General features: G+C 40.9%; 1 protein-coding gene across 1 annotated transcript; it reads left to right on the top strand.

The window, feature by feature from the left end:
• The first annotated feature begins 14,689 nt into the window (after nt 1-14,689).
• On the top strand, nt 14,690-20,259 carry LOC120436285 (NLR family CARD domain-containing protein 3-like). The gene is made up of 4 exons (XM_039607047.1): nt 14,690-14,712; nt 16,032-16,110; nt 16,237-16,477; nt 18,080-20,259. The coding sequence occupies exons 1-4, from the start codon at nt 14,690-14,692 to the stop codon at nt 19,849-19,851; spliced, it is 2,115 nt and encodes a 704-aa protein (XP_039462981.1). The 3' UTR covers nt 19,852-20,259.
• Nucleotides 20,260-22,043: the final 1,784 nt, after the last annotated feature.

Here is a 22,043-nt window from a genome sequence, read left to right as displayed (position 1 = left end):
CTCTTCCAGATGAGGCATTAAAGATGTCTTCTTGTCTGATTGTTGTTTCTGGTCTGTCTGGTTTCCTGGATGCTGTTTCAATCTGTCTGACTTCATGCTCATCATTGACCTCTGCAGTCCCTCCCTCTGTGATGTGGAGCTCTGTGTAGATCTGATTTAGAAGGGTTGGGTTTCCTGCTTTAGCGATCCCCTCAAATACACACTGGAACTTCTTCTTCAGTTGAGATTTAAGATTATGTTGACAAACTGGAGCAAACATGTCTGAAAAGACACAGTAAATAAGTTACATAAATCAATATTATTTAATTTGAAATGTTAGATAAAACATCTTATAACTTTTTATGTTTTAGGAGGCAGAGCCTTGGGCTTTCAGACCCCTCTTCTGTGGAATAAACTCCCAGTTTGGATTTGGGAGACAGAGACTACTGAACTCTTTACTTTTAAGATTAGGTTTATAAAGCATATAGTTAGGGCTGGATCAGGTGACCCTGAATCCTCCCTTAGTTATGCTGCGATAAACCCCCTGGTGTTTTTTCTTCACTCACCTTTTGCTATGTTGTTATACCTCCCTTTGCATTTAATCATTAGTTATTATTAATGCCTGGCCCCGTTGCACAGCTTGTCTTTTGTGCCGTCTTCTTCCCCTCACCCCTAAGCAGTCGTGGAAAATGGCTTTCCCTCTCTGAGTCTAGTTCTACCAAAGGTTTCTTCCTGTTAGAACTGATCTTTTCCTTCCCTTATTACCAAGTGCTTGCTCTATATAAAGTGCCTTCAGGTGACTTTAGTTGTGATTTGGTGCTGTGAAAAAAAACTGGACTGAATTTAATTCAATCAAAATCACATTTTATCTCTCAAAATGGTGAAATTTGGGATATTTGTTGGTCAGTTTCGTTCATTTCATTCCCCTTAAAAAAATACAGGTTTGAGTACACACTGTCCCATACACTGAGATAATAAATAATTTAATTATCCTGCAGTTTAGAGATATCGTCTTACTGCTTTGAAGATGCTCAACCAGCTCATCCTGCTTCATTCTCTACAAGAAGTGCAGCGTGATCTTTACAAATGCCTCTGTGACGTTTCTCTTCTGCTCTTCATCATCACCCTCCAACATGTCCACAATGTCCCTCTGACCCTCTAAACATTCAAGGTCATGTGCACCAAGAACCATTAGGATCTTGTTCAGCTCATTCTTCACAAATGTCAAAATGCTGTCTTCTAGCAACTGTAACAAAAGCAGAGGTGGGAAGTATGTGTTTTGTTACTATACTTAAGTTACTATACTTAATATATATATATATATATATCTATATATATATATATAGATATATATATATCAACAAAACACCCAGCTTGCCCCTGCGGGCCGTTAATCCTTCAAGCTCGGGTCCTCTACCAGAGGCCTGGGAGCTTGAGGGTCCTGCGCAGTATCTTAGCTGTTCCCAGGACTGCGCTCTTCTGGACAGAGATCTCCAATGTTGTTCCCGGGATCTGCTGGAGCCACTCGCCTAGCTTGGGAGTCACCGCACCTAGTGCTCTGATTACCACGGGGACCACCGTTACCTTCACCCTCCACATCCTCTCGAGCTCTTCTCTGAGCCCTTGGTATTTCTCTAGCTTCTCGTGTTCCTTCTTTCTGATGTTGCTGTCATTCGGAACCGCTACATCGATCACTACGGCCGTCTTCTTCGTCTACCACCACTATGTCCGGTTGGTTAGCCACCACCATTTTGTCCGTCTGTATCTGGAAGTCCCACAGGATCTTAGCTCGGTCATTCTCCTCCACCCTTGGGGACATCTCCCATTTTAACCTCAGAACTTCCAGGCCGTATTCGACACAGATGTTTCTGTATACTATACCGGCCGCTTGGTTATGGCGTTCCATGTATGCCCTGCCTGCTAGCATCTTGCACCCTGCTGTTATGTGCTGGATTGTTTCAGGGGCATCTTTACACAGCCTGCACCTGGGGTCTTGCCTGGTGTGATAGACCCCAGCCTCTATGGATCTTGTGCTCAGAGCTTGTTCCTGTGCTGCCATGATTAGTGCCTCTGTGCTGTCTTTCAGTCCAGCTTTGTCCAGCCACTGGTAGGATTTCTGGATATCAGCCACCTCCTCTATCTGTCGGTGGTACATACCGTGCAGGGGCCTGTCCTTCCATGATGGTTCCTCGCCTTCCTCCTCTTTCTTGGGTTTCTGCTGCCTGAGGTATTCACTGAGCACGCTGTCAGTTGGGGCCATCTTCGTGATGTATTCCTGGATGTTCCTTGTCTCATCCTAGACTGTGGTGCTGACACTCACCAGTCCCCAGCCTCCTTCCTTCCGCTTAGCGTACAGCCTCAGGATGCTGGACTCGGGGTGAAACCCTCCATGTATGGTCAGGAGCTTTCTAGTCTTGATGTCAGTGGCTTCTATCTCCTCCTTCAGCTTATTATCCCAGCAGAGTACCTGAGCACGGGCAGGACGCAGGTGTTGATGGCCCGGATCTTGTTCTTACCGTTCAGCTGACTCCTCAGGACTTGCCTGACCCTCTGCAGGTACTTGGTGGTTACAGCTTTCCTAGCGGCCTCTTCATGTTTTTCATTTGCCTGTGGGATCCACAGCTACTTGTAGCTGCCCTCAATGTCTGCAGTGTTGCCTCTGGTAGTTCAAACTGTCAGAAGCAGCAGCATAGCAGTGCAACACATTTTAATTAGATGAAGTCAAATGCTGATGCTTAATTATTACATGTGACTAATGCTTTAGTTTAACTCTTTTGATGGAGCTCATATATGTTTGATGTCCAAATATCATCCAGCAATGAGGCAAGTGTACCAGAGGGAATAAAAGACAGAAAGAAATGTTGTTTATTACGGTTATATCAGAGACTGGCTGTGGCTGCAAAGGGCTTCTCTATACCTATTCTGGCCCTCTGTTGTTGCTTTATTGGGTTTCTTTGGCTGGGGCATTTCTCAGTTTTCCCACCAGTGGGCAGTACTACCCCTTGAGTTTTGTGGCTTCTTCATTAGTTATTTTGTGTGCACTACACTGCCCCCTTTTGGTGATGTGTTATAAGCAGCAGGCAAAGTTCACACAGGCAGTGGGAGAAAACGCATGGAGCAGAAAACAACCTGCACAACTTTAAGCCCAGTTTACATCGTTGGGGAGTTTGTTGAACCATAATCTGTAAGTAAGCACTGTCTAGCTTTATTTTCTGTAAGATTTGTTACTTTCATGTTACTTAAAAGCTTATTTGAATGTATAAGGAAAGATGTTTATGCTGAATGTAAAGTATAAGAAAAGCTATGTTGGTAACTTGTTTTTGGTTACAAAATATGTAAATACTGATGCTTACATATTATTTTACTGTATGTTCACAGTCTTACAAATTAAAAGAGGAAAAAACGGTCTTCAGTTAAAGACACAAAGACAAAGTGATGTGTCCTGTCGTTCCTGGAACCATCTCCTCTTATGTTAAGCTCGCTGCATAGGGTGAATAGCCATACATTCACCTGAGGGCAGCAGAATACCTATGAGTATTGAGTCCCCAGTATGGATCCTTCAGTATAGCGGACAGCTGCTTTACTTGTTCCCGTCCTGGATGATTGTAGCTCAGGTCCAGCTCCCTCAGATAAGAAGGGTTGGAGCTCAGAGCTGAGACGAGAGAACCACAAGCTTCGTCTGTGATCAAACAGTCTGACAACCTGCAGACACAAAGCATGACAGCTAATCTTACAGAATAGCAGTGCAGTTAAAAAGAAAATGACTCAAAAAGATTAAATAAATAAATGTCCTAAACAAGGAATTAGCTGAAAACATTAACATCTAAATGTTCAATGATATGATAAATGATGAAATATTATAGTTTGAATAAAAGTAGAAAAGGAACAGGCATTAAGAAGTTGAGCACAAATATTTCATATATGTGTGTTCAGATTACTGTTTTGTAGGCATGCATAGCTAATGTGTATTTGATGCTAGAATTATGTTTTCAATTAAATTCAGTCTTATTTATATCACACCAGATCACAACAACAGTTATCTCAAGGCGTTTTATATTGTAAGTTAACGTTGGGAGAAGTTTGCTGTCAGAGCTCTTCACCAATTCATGGTTAGTTCATGGTACATTGTAAAGGCTCCATTTCAGTAGAAAATGTAAACTTTTGCTTTAACTGACCAAGCACAGCAACATTAATGGGATGTTGAAGGAACCACAGCAGCACAGTGATGTCAGATACACCTGCTGTAAGGTGTGCTTTTCATACTCAGGTCTGGAGGAAAATGTCAGGAGCTACTCTGGCATACACAGGTGAGTAAACCTTTTTCTACCTGCAGATCATTCGTGACTCTGGTCAGTCTCTGGTATTCTTGTTCAAAGGTCTGCAGCTCCTCCTGGTGCTGTTTCAGCTCCTTCTCCCTCACTGTCACCTGAAACACACAGACACAGCTCACTGGGTTGGAGTTGTTTTACAGTTAAATAAGTAGGTCTTGAGGTCTGACTCCAGTGCAAACTGCAGTGATAAAAATGTCCAAGGTGTGATCAAGAACTTCCAGTTATGGTCCTCGAAACCTCAGAAACCTAACTGTGGTGGATCTCCTCCATTGTTTCAGCTTATTTTCCCTTTCAGGAGGTGGAGAAAGTCACAGCGAAGAAAAACCAAGAAGTAGATCAGGTGGGGATCAAAGATTTAGCTGGTGTGTGCAAAACAGGCTGTGTATTACAAAGATACACAACAGCATGGCCTTAAACAGGAGACTGACCAAATTTAAACTTTATTATTACCTGGAGAGGAGTCTGAGAGCAATGTTAAACTTGTATAAAAATGATATGATCCTCAGGATCTTCTATACAGGCGCTGTGGAGAGTATCCTCACACAGAACATGACAGCGTGGTTCGGGAACAGCTGTGTGAAGGACCAAAAAGCTCTCCAGAGAGTGATCCGTACAGCAGAACGCTGCTGCAGGATTGCTCTCCCCCCACTTCAGGACACCTACACCAGGAGATGCCGGACTAGAGCAACGCAGATACTGAAGGACCCGTCCCATCCTGGCAACAAACTGTTCCAACTTCTACAATCTGGTAGAAGGTTCCGCATCATCCGGGCAAGGACAGAGAGACTCAAGAAGAGCTTTTATCCTCAAGCCATCCGGGCCCTAAACCAACACCCCCCACACACACACACACGCCATCTCACATCATCTATAATTGACTGAGACTCTCCTCCAGACACTCAATTCCTTTAACTTCCTTTAACTTTAAATATGTTTATATTGTCCATTCTGTAAAATAGTCAGATGTCTATTCATATTAATGTACAGAATTCACCTGCTGCTGCTTCTACTGCACATTCACCCAATGTATATACTATGTATATATTTATAATGTTATCCCCCCCCCCCCCATGTTTTTGCACATGTCGAGGAGCGTGTCAGGATACATTTCACTGTGTGTTATACTTGTATAACTATGCATGTGACAAATAAAGAACCTTGAACCTTGAACCTTGATAAGATTTTTAACCACAGAGGGGGGAGTTTCACTGACAATAGATGAAAAATAAAAACTACGGTGAGGGTGAGTTAGAAAGAGGAAAATCAACTAAAAGCTGAGGGATTTGATTAGCACTGACACTTCAATCTTTTCATGCATTTCATGAATTATGACAACCTCTATCCAGATTTTTTTCTTAAGTAATTTTATTTGTTTTTAGGCATGAAAAAAAGATTTTTGAACTTTTCAAAGCGTTTTTTATATGTCCACTTAGGTGGACAACACTGGCTGACCAGTGGGTGGAAGAGTATGGAGTGACACATCAGTGTCCAATGTAGTGGTTTATGTGCAAGTATACAATCAACACTGACACAAATACAAGAAAACAGCCTTTGAATAGCTGTCCACTGTAGTGACCACTATGCATGAAAGGGTTAAATATACCAGTATATAAAAATATATTTGGAGAAAAGGTTTCACATGACTGCTCCTGCTGTATGTTGCCTCTGATGAGCAGCTTTTATTGCAGTTAACAGCATCAGAGGGTCTGATGAATGCAGCATTTACTTTTCTCAGTCTTTATAGCAATTTATGTTACTAAATCTCTTAGTGTACAATAACATGTATGAAATAGGTGTGTGCTAAAAAGTGAACAAAACTTTAAGCTGTAGTGGCATCAAAAGACATTTAAAGTAAGACAAAACTTGTTTTTGGGAACGCCCACCAAGTGACATTGAAAACAATCAGTTTATATGAAGAGCTTCTTCTCTTTTGTTGTTTAACCCTGCCTTGGACTTCTCATGTAATCACATAAAAATTCCAACATACAAAACACATATGAGACATGACACCGCAGATAGAAATAGATATTGTTTTATGTGGCTGAAAGTTGGAATAGTTGGGTAACAAATTCAAAGAAAAAACAAAGAGTGGTAATGCAGACTATGCTGAAGCATGGTAATGCTTATTTACATTCAGCAGCATTGTGATTAAAATTTGCATTCAAATTTATCAGACCACCACTGAGTGTACAGTTTATGCCATAGATGCTCTAAATTAAAGCCCTGGTAATTTTCTGTAATGGTTAATCCACCAGTATGCACAAACTCTTAATCTAAATATTATTTTCAATGCTAACATATAATTATTGTTATGTATGAATTTTCAAATTGTTTTAACAAATATATGAAAGCATTAGTAAAATACTTTATTATTATTATTATTTAGATTAAGATGTCAGATCACAGATATGTACTTAGATTCCTGAACAGAAACAAAGATTGTTTTAATGGCTAAATTATATATTTGATTCATTTCTGACTTTACCTGCTCATCAAACCTTTAATGTGCCACACACTGTCACATTTGTGAAGAACATATAGACTAACTTTTTTCCTCACATCTGTAGATCAGAGCTTATGTGTTTGTTTGTTTGCACCACTGACCTCAACCATTCGTCCATTCATGAAGTAACAGCAAAGATGATTTAGCATCAAAGGGAAGTTAAAGTATAGAAAGTAAAAGTACAGGTGAAACAGGGACCAGTTTTAAATGTGCAAGTGAATAGTTATTATTCTTTCATTCATGTATATTTTAATGTCCTTCTTAATGGTCTTAATCAGATGGTGAGAGCAGTAAAAGTTAAGAAAAACACAACAGAATAGAATAAGAAAAATAGAATAGAATAGCATACTATACACCAAGAATAAAATACTACATACAATAGAATAAATTGCTATACAAAATAAAATACTGTACAAAATAGAATCTCCGCCATGGCCGGTCCCAAGCCCGGATGAGAAAGGAGGAGGGTTGGGCGTCGGGCTAGCAACCTGTCCCTGTAAAAAACCCTACCGCTACAGAAACGACAAACAAAAGCAGAAGTTTTGGACAACGTGGCTGGAATTCTACTTCAAACGGGATGACGGTGCTGGAAGAAACCAAAAATGGCATCCAGCGCCCGATGGAAGCATCATTCTCCGCCAAAACCATCACAAGAATTGGGATATGGAACGTTCGCACATTATATCAGAGCGGACAGCTGGCTCAACTTTTGAAGGAGTTTGACGATTATCGGCTAGACATCCTTGGAATCAGTGAAATGAGGTGGATAGAGAGTGGCCGAATTATCAGTGATGGCAAGACGATCTTGTACCCGTGTCATGAAGATCGACATGAACATGGAGTGGGGCTCGTATTGAGCAAAAAAGCCGTGAGAGCACTCGTTGGTTGGAAACCTGTTAACGACCGCATCATCACAGCTCGTTTCGGATTTGGACACGCCAAGACGACCATTGTGCAAGTCTATGCGCCAACGGACAATACAGAAGACGCTTTCAAGGACAACTTCTACGATCAGCTGCAAGACGTCTTTAATGACATCCCGAATCACGATTTTAAGATCCTCATCGGAGACTTTAATGCGCAGCTGGGCGGCGACCGATTGGGATTGGAGACAGTGGTTGGACCGCATGCATCTTCAACGCATCTCAGCGATAACGGCGAACGATTAGTATCCTTCTGTGAGCACAATGGGTCACACCGACTTCTTCGAAATCCTCATCGGCGTCAGTCAGGGCTGCATCTTGTCACCTCTACTTTTTCTCATTGCCCTCGACTACATCATGCGGCGAGCCGGTGCCCGTACAGGAGCTGGCATCCATTGGTCTGATCAAGACCGTCTTGGCGACCTCGATTTCGCTGACGATATCGCCTTACTTGAGGAAGACGAGCTGAAGCTACAGCAAGGAACGACCGATCTAAGAAGAGAAGCTGGCAAGATTGGCCTGAGGATCAGCTCTGAAAAGTCAAAGATCATGCATGTCAGCTCCAAGGACCCACGACGAGGGATCTACATCGGGACACAGCAGCTAGAAGAAGTGGAGAAATTCACCTACCTCGGTAGCGTGATTTCCCACGACGGCGATGCGGAGGTGGATGTTAAATGCCGCATTGGAAAGGCAGCTGCAGTATTTCGGAGGATGAACAAGATCTGGTCCTCCCCGACCATCTCCCTCAAGATCAAACTCCGCTTGTTTAATTCAATCGTGATCCCAACCGCCATTTATGCCAGCGAGACTTGGAAGGTGTCGGCCTGCATCAACACCAAGCTCGACGTCTTTCAGCAGCGATGTCTTCGACGGATTCTGAGGATCCGCTACACCGACCACATCACCAACGAGGAGATCCTGCGAAGGAGTGGCACAGTCAAACTTCACAACATCGTTGCACGCAAAAGGCTCCGACTGGCCGGCCACATCCTCCTCATGTATGATACACAGATTCCAAAAACAGCAATGTGCTGGCAACCCCTGGGCGTTAAAAGACCACAAGGACATTCCCGCAACACCTGGCGAAGGTCATTCCATCAAGACCTAAAGACATTGACTATATCGTTGGAAGAAGCTGAAACCCGGGTACAAGATCGAGCCTGGTGGCGTTCGTTTGCCGCCCGATATGCCACATAAAGCATGGGAGGATTTAAGTCTAAGTAAGTACAAAATAGAATAAAATGCTCTGTCTGTAGGAAAAAATTGCACTTGGCAATATTGCACATCAGGGAGACAATTACAATTGTGTATGGGATGTGTGTGTGTGTCTGTCTGGACGTGTGTGGTCATCTTAAGGGACCATGTTGTAGAGTCTGACAGCAATAATTAAGAAAAATAAGACAACTGACCCCAAACCTCAGTAACATAAAAATGAAACAGGATCTTATCGATTTACTGCAAAAGGACTCAAGAAGTGAACGTTATCAGGCCTTGTTCCAGCTTTTTAAAGAGGGTAAATTGTTTGGGAGGATTTGAGTTTATGCATTTATTTATTATGGGCAACGTTCCGGTCCACACCCCATACCAGTTGTTGGCGGTAATGCACCACTCGGTTGTTTGTCAACTGCCAATAAAACTTAGAAGCAGAAGACGACGAAGTAAACGCAGTTGATCGTCTCCGTGTGAAGTAAGGGACGCAGTCTGTAATGTTTTTTAAGTTAACATCAGCTGTGTGGAGCTTAGTTCAAGTACAAATCTGCCGCTACATAGTTCATGTTAACTGAAGGCAGCTTTTCCTGCCTCCATCAGTCTGTGAAGGAGGCGGAGACGAGCCGCTAGATTATGTCACTATTTTCTGGAGAGAGACTGATAGATTCACGCCACAGATCTGGGTGGAGTAAATACTGTTAGAGCGGGGCTTTAATGTTCGAACGATCAGCTGGAGGTGACTTTGCTGTTAGATGTGATTAAATGAGCCAGATTTCGTGAAGTGGCTAAAAGGCCTGCTTGAATTTTTTTGCTCCTCTATTCTGGGTATTACCGTACCTCAGTAAACAAACAGACATGGGAGGAAGTTTGTAGTTTTTTGAGTTCCCCTTCATATATTATGTGGAAACTGGTGTCTACACGACAGAGCTAGAGTGAAATTAATTGAAATATATACACAGAAATAACTTAAACACTGCAGCACATTAAAAAGAGGAGAATTTGATTCAACAGAGTAGATCAGGGGTGTCAAACTCCAGGCCTCAAGGGCTGTTGTGATGCAGGTTTTAGATGTGTGCTTGAGCCAACACAGCTTATTTAAACGACTAAATGACCTCCTCAACATGTCTTAAATTTCTCCAGAGGCCTGGTAATAAACTCACCCAGGGTGATATGTCTTTGTTTAATGTTGTCGGGACTTTAACTTACAAATCTAAAGTCACTTGGGATGACTTTTTTTAGTGCTATAAAAATAAAATTGCATGAAATTAAATACAAAAACCACCACTCTGGACATTTGCACTCTCAGAGTGCTTCTTGTTACTTAAGGCAGCTGGATTAACTAAGGTATTTTTGCTGGTTCAATAAGAGTAAGCTTTAAAGTTTGTGGGATACAGCCTGCTAATACAACTAAATGAATCACATTTGAAATTGGGAGACTGTTTAACACCAAGACTCCTCTGAACCGTATTGTAGGCGTGGGGTTTGATGGGTAGACTGATGGTTTGGATGAAGTAATTATTGTTAGTGCAGACTGATCATTAGGAAGAAACAGTCTAAATAAATATCACTCTAACCCCATGCCATGATGTTCCCAGTGCCAAACTTCACTGTTGGTGTGGTGCTTTGGGGGTGATATTCAGTGCCTTTTGACCTCCAAACTTCATCTGTATTATGGTACCCAAAGAGTTCATCATAGTCTTATCCTAACAGAATATTGTGGCGGGGTGTGGTTGGTGGCTCGGTTGCAGGGGAGGAGTGGAGCAGCGGGTTCAGGGTGTGGTGTCTGGGAGCCTGGTTTGTCAACAAGCCTTCTAATCATGCCTTCCCTGTTTCTGTAGCAGCCGGGCCGGAGAGAGGAGAGCTGCTGGAGCAGAGCACCAGAGCCAGAGCAGCGTGCACTGGAAAGTGCAACGAATGAAAAGAAGTGATTGTGTCAGAATAATAAGAAAGCAAAAACACACCCATGGAATCGTGTTGGGTCCTTTTGGAGTTACAGTTTATCACAGGCTTGTCTAAATGTTGTTCAGAAATTTTTTTAACCCTTTGACTGCCTCACCAAGAAAAATACAATGAAAAACTTATTTGTCCATATTTTCTATTCCTTTAGGTCAATAATGATCACAATCAAAAAAAAAAAAAAATTTATACACACCTTATAGTTTTTTAAATATTACCCTCTACCAAACGGTTGAGATGTCTCTCTATGGTACAACTACATAAAGTTCTACAGACATAATTAGTAGAAAAAAGTACAGGTTATACTCATTTTGCAAAACAATAACTACCCAATTTTGTGTTTGCCCACTTTATTGTGGTAGTAAAACATCAAACATTGTTGGATTCCATTTCAACAGTGGGCGTTATAATAACAAACCACAAAATGTATAAAACACAAAAATATTGTAAATTTGATCAAAAACTTGATCTGCAATTACCGAAAATTCATAAACATACAAATTCACTTTTGACCTGTTGTTAACATAAACTTTTCACTGTAGTGTTGGAACAGCACAAACATTTTTTATTTTATTTTCCAGAAAATTCTGGTGGTATATTATATACCATTGCCATTTTGCACTGAAAAATTTGAGAACACACTGAAACAGTTCTGGCTCTTTTCTTTTGCCGTTCATGCAACTTCACCAATACCCCTCGATGATTAGATCTTCTGGTGGTACACTGCAAAGCATTCCTGACTGGCATTCAAGCACAAGAAAACATTGCATTTTTGGCATTTCCATCTTGAGACGCCCTTTGGACAGTAATTGCATCGGCCTCACTTGTCACAGTGAAGTGGCCAATGCCCAAAGCAGTCATATCGCACATCTGGCTGTGGTTGTGAGGGTCTTGGGGTGTATCGTTTCTTTGGTGGTGGTGGAGAGCTGGATGATGGTCAGCCAACTTTGGATGCTGGCTTGTTGACTTGTTTCAAGCTATGCGCAACTGCCAGGCGGAATCTTTTGAGTGTGATTGGTTTCTGGTTTAGTTGTCCACATTCCCTCTTGTAGACCAGCCAGGAATTTGCAATGGACAGATCAAGCATGCAACCAAAGAGTGGCAGGTACCATCTTGTAGACTTGGCTGGGGTCTTGTACAGGTGTACCAGCATGTCAGAGAGATCTATCCCTCCCATATGCTCATTGTATGCAGGGATGAGTGATGGGCATGGGATCATAACTTTCGCCTTGGACTCTTTGCTCCAGCGTTTGACAGTTGAAAGTGGCATGATCCCAGAAGCGTTACTTAGCAGGTTCACACATTTGTTGTCAAACCATTTAACTACGATCACACCTTCAGCAGACCTGTAGTCAAAAGCTCCACGCCCTCTCTTTATCAGCTCTTTGTCTGTCATCAAAGTGGCTCCACCGGTGCGATTTGGTCGAACAGTGCCAACAGTACCCTCTATTGGGTCATCATCACTCAGTTCACCATCGGAGTCCTGAGAATTTTCAGGTACAAGGGCCAGTTAGGTGCATTGTCTTGCTCCATAAAAGGATTTGCAATCCATCTAATAAACATTAAAAAAAATAAAATTGTAGAAATATAGTTGGTTTGATTTCCATGTGTCATTTAAATCTGTACTTTAAAAAATAATCACAGAAAGTGAGTAAATCTTTAAACATTAGAACATTTTGTAACATACAGTATTTGTCATGGAAAAATTTAAACATGTCATATTTACATGTATAGATCATTAAATTATTTATATTCAATAGTAAATAGTCAATTTCATATGTTAAAACAACAGTTCTAAACATTAGCTAAGTTTTGCTACTCTTACCATCAATTGACAAATCAACCGTTTGGTTGAGCATGTTTTTAAAAAAATATTATAGATTTATTACAGCTATTTTCTGGTATCAAATGACATAATCATGTTCAGTAAAGACTCTGACATGTTTATACTGCAGAAAAATGTACTTACCTTTAAAATTTTTAGCCAAAACAGTCCATGGGCGTTTATCAATATGCGTACTTGTGCGTACTTGCGTTCTCGTGTACTCGTGATACGTCATCAGTCGGAGACCAAGTACTGTTCCAATTCAAAGTACGCATCAAGCCGAGAACGCGAAAAAGTCCTGGATGTGTTCTCGCTCCGCCCGTTTTATTGAGTATGCATCGGTGTGGACTTGGTACAGCTAAATATCCCAGAATGCATTTCGTCCAAAACTCAACAGCGGACTCCCGGCACATCCTTTTCACTTTTCACTACTCAGGTTAAAGAAACCCCAGCAGCTCTCTATAGTATTGAGTGTCCACTAAAATAGAAATAAAAGCGTTCTAACATCTCACCTGCTTGTTTTTATTAAGGTATGTACACGTATGTACATGTACACTATTTTTATTAATAGAGGTTTCACTACTGAGGTTAAAAATGATATATAAGTCACTTAGATCACTTCTAAATGTTAATGTTTGGTTTATTTCAGTGTTTTATTTGTTCCTGAGTAAACCGGTTTGGCTGTGATTAAAGTTAAGCTTCATAACATGTTACTCACAGTTAAATTAAGAGGGGACGGCAGTAAAAACTCCGGACCTGTGACATCATCACGTACGCAGGTGTTCCAATTGTACATATCGCGAGTCCGTGCTCGCGTTCTCAGCGGGTACGTACTCCCGTGCGTTCTCGGCGAGTACGTACTCACCGAGAACGCGAGTACGTACTCGCGTACTTGAGAATTGAGAAACGGCCCATGTGTCCAGAGTGATTTTTTGCTTTCTGATTTCCTGGTTGGAGGGTGGCAGATGAGGCCTGCCATATCCTGACACAGTGCCATCTAGTGTTTTTTTTTTTTAGGATAACATAACTCAACCAAGTGGTAGAGATGGCTCAATAAGGTTGAGTTAAGCTAAGTACTCCAGTTCATTATATATAGTCTCTCAAAATATGCTTAACCAAATGGTTGAGCAGGCAGTCAAAGGGTTGGTAATGGAGTCTTGCATGGTCGGCATGCATTCAGGCCATCGTGGTTGATTGCATTACTTATTGTTTTCTTTAAAAACTATACGTGCTGATTCCAGGTCCTTGGCTCTTGGGAAAGCCCTTTGAATTCTTTTCATTCCTCTGTCTGGAATGAAACCTGACCACAACACCTGGTTGTGGTCAGTTTTTGGTGAAATGATGCTCTTTCCACTTGCGGCTAATAGGCCAACAGTGCTCACTGGAACCTTCAGATTCTTCTCTAACCTGTACCATCAGCATGTTTTGCAAGAATTAGGTTGCAAAGGTCTTGGGAGCTAATGAGACACCTGTTTATAGGCCATCAGTTGGGACTAAACCAGCTGATATTAATTTGCACTAAGTGGCAAATAACTAATGACTGATAGATTTCGGCTGGTGTCATGACTTTCCATTCCTTTTTGCACCTCCGTTTCTTCATGTGTTCAATACTTTCTCCATGTCATTTCTCATTATTGCACATAATTTACAGACATCTGTGGTTTGATTTCTCTGCATGTGTTTACTAGATACTAGATTGTTACCAGCAGCTGATCAGAAGTTCATGTCTATAGCCCATTTAGAAATATATTTAGAGAATTAGTGACATGTTCATTAATAATTTACTCGCTGTATTTCCCCATTTTTTTTTATTTTAAAATGATGTTTTATTAAGAAATGGTAAGACAAAAGAGGATATCAGGAAAAATGATAAATTTTTCCCTTTTTATTCCCCATGTCAGGAGTTATGGACCAGTGTGAGGACAGAGAGGAGGGAGTCCCTCCCCCTAAAAGAGCCCGAATGAGCCAGACCAAAGCTCAAAGGTGAGATGACGATTTCTAACTGTTCATGACTCTTCTCCCTGTCACAGCTCAGCACTCACATCACTGCTCCATCATTATTCTGCTCTGTCTATGTTATTTTAAAGCTTTGAACCTGGACTAGAAACAGGATCTGAAACTCAACCTGAACCCAGCTGTGTGTCCTTGAAGAGCGACGCCTCAGTTGAACGTGTCATTTATTTTAATAAAGAGGAGCAGATCGAAGCTCAGAGGTGAGAAGACCATCTCTAACTGCCTATGAATCCTCTCCATGTCACAGCTCAGCACTCACATCACTGTAACTTTGTTATTCACAAACGAAAATGTGGAATTTAACATGAAGTTGAAAAATTTAACTTTGGACTGAGTAAATTTTTTGTCCGTCTTGTGGACATTTATGACAGGTGCAGGAAATTTACATGATTAATACATTTAAACATTTTTTGTGTACAAATATTAACGTTGTTGTTATCAACATAATACATATGAATACATGTGGTTTATAAACAAACGTGATATATTATGTGGTAGCTGACTGATTTATTCAGTATATGTATTAATTGTTTTTATTTGACATTTTCCTGTTTTTCTTTAACTGGTTTATTTATTTGAGTTAATCAGTTTTTTTATTTGTAACCAGGTTAAAATTGTCATTGATTAAAATGTGTTGAAATATTAAAAATGTTTAAATCAATTTTAAAATGTAAAATAATAATAACAATAAATTTTCGGTTGAAAGTTGAAAAAACTAGAGAACAGACTGAGTCAGAGCTGAAAACTGATATTTTAACAAATATACAGCACAGTGTGGCTCTTTGACTGCTGATATGAGTGAATGGAGATCAGTCTGTTTTTTTTTTTTGTCACCTATATGCCAGTAATTATTCAAAAAAGAGATTTATATATTATTTATCTATATAATATTTATTTATTGCACTTTTGATTTCAGTGTTCAGAGTGTAGTTGTGGTCACGTGCCCCTTTTCTTTGTAACGATACTTTGGAGCAGTGTTTCGAATCATCTGTGCTTCGGAAGCTCAATACAGGGCTGAAACATCTCTTTCAAGCTCTCCATGCCTTTTAAATACTCAGTGGTGAATATAAAATGAAGCACAGGTGTGAGAGAAAGGTAAGCAACTCCAACCACAGGCAGATCCTACAAGGACACACCAGCCTACTTTTCCAAGAAAGAGATCACAAGAGAAAGTAGAGAAAGAGAAAACCCCAGCCTGCACTGACAGTGACAGAATATTTAAGGGGAAAAAGTCATAAACATGATTGGACGAACATAATGTGAACCACTTGTTTATGATTTACTCACAGAGTTAACTGGAGGAGCTCAGATGTCCCCAGTGGTGACTTTGCCCAGCAGGATCAAGCAAACCTGGACTCCATATTTACAGTCTGTGCATATATAACTGCTTTTACATGTTTACAGTAATCTCCATTCTGCACTGTCTATACCAGTAGATTATCTCAGTGCCTGACATGAATCTGATGGTTGGTTTCACGATTTCAGTCTAATTAGGTCATTGTGTTTCAGCTGCTGGAGGAGAGCATCATTGCTTTTGTGAAGAATGAGCTGAGGAAGATCCAGAAGATTCTGAGACCAGACTACCCAGAAAGCTTAGAGAAGCCGAGCGAGGATAAGAGCATGTTGGAGGATGAGGATGACCAGAGGAGGTGCAGCAGAGAGGCATTTCTGAAAATCAGCCTGGACTTCCTGAGAAGAATGAAGCAGGAGGAGCTGGCAAACCATCTGCAAAACAGTAATACGATTTTTCTAAAGAATTAAAGTTGTCGGTTAAATGACATTGCTAACTACTAAGCACCAGTGCGTCCGGAAAGTGTTCACAGCAGTTCACTTGCTTCATATTTTGTCTTATTTATCTTACAGGCTTATTCTTAAATTTATTAAATTCATTTTTCACCAGAAATTCTCATTAGAACTAAGTGACATAACTTTGCCTGAAATTCTTGCAAATTTATTAAATTAATTAATTAATTAATTAAAAAACCCACATACTGATTCAAACCCTTTGCTCAATACTTTGTTCATGCACCTCTGGTGTCATAGTGAAGTCTTTTTGAATATTATGCTACAAGCTTTTTGGGGGCAGTTTTTTTTCTATTTTATCTGCAGAACCTCTCAAGCTACTTCAGGTTGGATGGGGAACATCGTTGCGCAGCCATTTTCAGATCTTTCTAGTTTGGGCTCTGGCTGGGCAGTCAAGTACATTTACAGAGTGGTCCCAAAAGCCACTCATTTAATATCTTGTTTATTTGCTTAGGTTCGTTGTCCTGTTAGAAGATGAACCTTCACTCCAGTCCAGGATTTTTTGGAGCTGGTTATCATCAAGGATATCTCTGTACATAATTGCATTCATCTTTCCTTTGACCCTTATTAGCCTCCTAGTTCCTGTTGCCAATAATCATCCCCACGGTATGATGTCACCTTCATACCTCACTGTAGAGATGGTGTTGGCCAGATCATGAGTATTGCCTGGTTTCCTCCAGACATGATACTTGGCATTTAAGTCAAAGAGTTCAATCTCTATATTATTAGACCAGAGAGTTTTGTTTCTCACGGTCTGAGTCCTTCAGGTGCCATTTGGCAAACTCCAGGAAGGCTCTCATATGACTTTTACTGAGGAGTGGCTTCCATCTGGCCTCTCTATCATACAGGTCTGACTGACGCAGTGCTGCAGAAATGGTTGTTCTTCTGGAAAGTCCTCCTGTCCCCAAGGAGCAATACTGGAGCTCTTTTAGAGTGACCATCGGGTTGTTGGTGACCGTTATTGATTATGGAGGTCACTATGATCACTGGGACCTTTAATGCTGCAGAAATTTTTTTTTACTCTTTCCTAGATCAGTGCCTCAATACAATCCTGTCTCAGAGGTCTACAGGCCATTCCTTGTACTTCATGGCTTTGTTTGTGCTCTGAGATTAACTGTCCACTATGGAACCTTACATAGACACGTGTGGGCCTTTTCAAATAATGTCCAATCAACTGAATTTGCCACAGGTGGACTCCGACCAAACGTATGATCAGTGGAATCAGGAAGCACCTGAGCTCAAGTTTGAGTTTCATTGCAAAGGCTATGAATACTTATGCACATTTCTTTTTAATGAATTTGCAAAAATTTGAAGCAAACTTTTTTCACTTTGTCATTAAGGGGTATTGTTTGTAGAATCTTGAGGTATAAAATTAATTTAATCCATTTTGGGAAAAGGTTGTAATATGAAAAATGTGGAACAATTAAAATGCTGTGAATACTTTTCAGATGCACCATCAATGTGAACTAGATTTATTGCAGAATTACTTTATTAATCTTATTTGATAATCATTTTCTAGGAACACATGGTGGAGCTAGCTTCAATCTTAAATCTAAGCTGAAGCAGAAGTTCCAGTGTGTGTTTGAGGGGATCGCTAAAGCAGGAAACCCAACCTTTCTGAATCAGATCTACACAGAGCTCTACATCACAGAGGGAGGGACTGCAGAGGTCAATGGTGAACATGAGGTCAGACAGATTGAAACAGCATCCAGGAAACCAGACAGACCAGAAATACCAATCAGACAAGAAGATATCTTTAAAGGCGCCACTGGAAGAGATGAACCAATCAGAACAGTGCTGACAAAAGGAGTGGCTGGCATTGGGAAAACTGTCCTAACACAGAAGTTCATTCTGGACTGGGCTGAAGACAAAACCAACCAAGACATCCAGTTCATATTTCCATTCACTTTCAGACAGCTGAATGTAGTAAAAGAAGAAAAGTTCAGCTTGGTGGAACTTGTTCATCTGTTTTTTACTGAAACCAAAGAAGCAGGAATCTGCAGCTTTGAAGACTTCCAGGTTGTGTTCATCTTTGATGGTCTGGATGAGTGTCGACTTCCTCTGGACTTTCACAAAACTGAAGTCCTAACTGACACCAGAAAGTCGACCTCAGTGAATGTGCTGTTGACAAATCTCATCAGGGGGAAACTGCTTCCCTCTGCACATCTTTGGATAACCACACGACCTGCAGCAGCCAGTCAGATCCCTCCTAAATTTGTAGATATGGTGACAGAGGTCAGAGGTTTCACTAGACCACAGAAGGAGGTGTATTTTAAGAAGAGATTCCCAGACAAGGACCAGGCCAGCAGGCTCATCTCCCACATCAAGACATCACGAAGCCTCCACATCATGTGCAACATCCCAGTCTTTTGCTGGATCACTGCTACAGTTTTTGAGGATGTGTTGAAAACTAGAGAGGGAGGAGAGCTGCCCAAGACCCTAACTGAGATGTACATCCACTTCTTGGTTGTTCAGGTCAAAGTGAAGAAGGTCAAGTATGATGATGGAGTTGAGACAGATCCACACTGGAGTTTGGAAAATACAAAGATGATTGAGTCTCTGGGAAAACTGGCTTTTGAGCAGCTGCAGAAGGGAAACCTGATCTTCTATGAATCAGACCTGACAGAATGTGGTATTGATATCAGAGCAGCCTCAGTGTACTCAGGAGTGTTCACACAGATCTTTAGAGAGGAGAGAGGACTGTACCAGGACAAGGTGTTCTGCTTTGTTCATCTGAGTGTTCAGGAGTTTCTGGCTGCTCTTCATGTCCATCTGACTTTCATCAATTCTGAAGTCAACTTGTTTAAGGAGGAACAAAAAACATCCCATCAGTCTGAAACAGATAAACACTTCTACCAGAGTGCTGTGGACAAGGCCTTAGAGAGTCCAAATGGACACCTGGACTTGTTCCTTCGTTTCCTTCTTGGTCTGTCACTGGAGACCAATCAGACTCTCTTACGAGGTCTGTTAAACCAAACAGGAAGTAGCTCAAAGACCAATCAGGAAACCGTCCAGTACATCAAAAAGAAGATCAATGAGAATCTGTCTGCAGAGAAAAACATAAACCTGTTCCACTGTCTGAATGAACTGAATGATCGTTCTCTAGTAAAAGAGATCCAGCAGTACTTGAGATCAGGACGTCTCTTCACAGATAAACTGTCTCCTGCTCAGTGGTCAGCTCTGGTCTTCATCTTGCTGTCAGCAGAAGAAGATCTGGATGTGTTTGACCTGAAGAAGTACTCTGTTTCAGAAGAGGCTCTACTGAGACTGCTGCCAGTGGTCAAAGCCTCCAAGAAAGCTCTGTAAGTTATTGTCAAGTTAACATTATTTTAATACATTGCTCTGGTTCAGTGATAGGGGGGGGAAAAAAAACTTGCCTTCATGTTTATGTCTTTTCAGATTGAGTGAGTGTTTCCTTTCAGAAAGAAGCTGTGAAGCTCTGTCTACAGTTCTCAGCTCTCAGTCCTCTAGACTGAAACAGCTGGAACTAGGCAACAATGACCTGCAACATTCAGGAGTACAGCTGTTATCAGTAGGATTGAAGAGTCAACACTGCACACTTGAAACTCTCAGGTCAGAGCAACTCACACTTTGTTTTTTTTATGGTTTTTAGATATTTATCAGGTTTCAGATTCATAAATTTCTTTAAGTTACAACAAGTACAAATCAGTTACAAGGTAATTAAAGACAAGAAGCACAGGTACAGCAACATAGAGCCTAGTGGAAAACAAGCAAAAAACAAACAAATAAAATATAATGAAAAAAAGTAAGAATTTATTGTTTCGATTTTACTTATCTCTGAAAATAAAAGTAGCTTAAAACCATTCTTATATTTTGGATTCAAGCAGCTTTCAATACCATCTCCCACCACATCCTTCTTCATAGATTAGCATCTGTTAGCATCAGTGGTACAGCACTTGCCTGGTATATCTCTCTGGCCGTTCACAGTTTTTTCAATTACTCACTCAGAGATCACTGTCTACTCCAGTTAATTCCTGTGTACCCCAAGGCTCTGTCCTGGGTCCTTTACTTTTTTATTATCTATCTCCTACCCCCAGGTAATATTTTCAAGAAACATAATAGCCAGTTTCACTGCTATGCAGATGACACCCACCTCTACTTATCTTCCAAACTCACAGCTACTCTCACACCCACATCTTTTTCTAAATGTTTAAGTGAAATCAAGGTTTGGTTCACTCACAACTTTCTTAAACTTAAGGACGATAAAGAGTATATGGTTGGGGTGGCTGGAATCAGAGAGGATCCAGTGGGCCTTCTTCTTACAACCCTATCTGTAGAGGTCCTGGATGGCTGGCAGTTCAGATCGGGTGATATGTTGGGCTGATCTGATCACCTTCCATAGAGCTTTATAGTCCAGAGCATTACAACTGCCATAAACTCTAGCAGTCACGCAGTAGAACATGGGAATAGAGCAGCTGGGAGAGAATTCAGCATTAATGAATCAGTGGTACGGAAGTGGAGGAAGCAAGAAGAATGAGTTGAATAAAGTGTGACTTATCTGACTGTTTGGTTTCACTTAATGTACCTTAAAATCAGGTGCGCCTTATGGTCCAAAAAATACGGCAGCTTATCTTTCTTGTAGAAATGTGCACCTAAGAAAAAAAAGTTAGGCGCACCAGTGCAACCGTGGCAAAAAGTTAGTCTAGAGCCCTGCTCTGACCACATGCCTGTAGTATTTGAGTTCCCTCTTTCATGTCAGCCTGTCAGACCTGATATACCCAAATACCAATCTCGCATGATTACCTCAGATACAGCTGATTGTTTTGGTTGTTCTTATAAAAACTCTAATCCTGCCTCACTTTCTAATAGGTCCTCTCACTTGAGCACTGACAGCCTACTTTCTCTGTTTAATTCAACCTGCTTGGAAATACTTGATTCCATTGCTCCACTCACAAGCAGGTGTCTAAAACCTAAAACCCGACCTTGGTTGAATAAGGATACCAGAGAAATCAGACAGGTGTGTAGAAAAGCTGAGCGAAAATGGAAAAAGGACAGACTTCAGGTATCGTTTGACTTACTAAGGCTACGTTCACACTGCAGGTCTTAATGCTCAATTCCGATTTTTTGACCAAATCCAGTTATTTTTTTTTGTCTGGTTGTTCAAACTACAAATAAAATGTGACAGCAAACGCGCTCTAGTGTGAACTGTTCATGGCCCTCAAAGCGGCCCACTTCATTTGTTGGTGTGACAATGATTATGAAGCCAAATGGAAGAATTTAGAAAAATCAGTACAAGGAAGAGAAATTCAAAGCCTTATAGGAGACAGAAAATAAACAATGAGAGTAATTAAACAGCTGAATTCAGTCACTCAGTTTACGCTTAAAATATGGTTTAACCTGATACGAAAATACAAACTAGAAAAAGAGCTTGGATTAATCCGATGGATAGCCTATGATAAGGGTTTTACACCCGGTTCTATGGACCAAAGATTTAAACAGTGGATTCCTACTGGATTAACAGCGATGTGTACACTAAT

This window comes from Oreochromis aureus, linkage group 23 (genome assembly GCF_013358895.1).
Source record: "Oreochromis aureus strain Israel breed Guangdong linkage group 23, ZZ_aureus, whole genome shotgun sequence".
Classification (NCBI taxonomy): Eukaryota; Metazoa; Chordata; class Actinopteri; order Cichliformes; family Cichlidae; genus Oreochromis; species Oreochromis aureus.
Note: the sequence above shows the minus strand (reverse complement) of the source record. Positions and strands in the feature narration are given on the sequence as shown.

Bases quoted from the DNA above. Each gene is read 5' to 3' on its own strand.
- LOC120436285 (XM_039607047.1), top strand. From the start codon at position 14,690: ATGAGCCAGACCAAAGCTCAAAG. The intron at 16,111-16,236 runs GTCTGTGCATAT...CAGTCTAATTAG, and splicing joins ACCTGGACTCCATATTTACA to GTCATTGTGTTTCAGCTGCT. The intron at 16,478-18,079 runs GTAATACGATTT...CACATGGTGGAG, and splicing joins GGCAAACCATCTGCAAAACA to CTAGCTTCAATCTTAAATCT.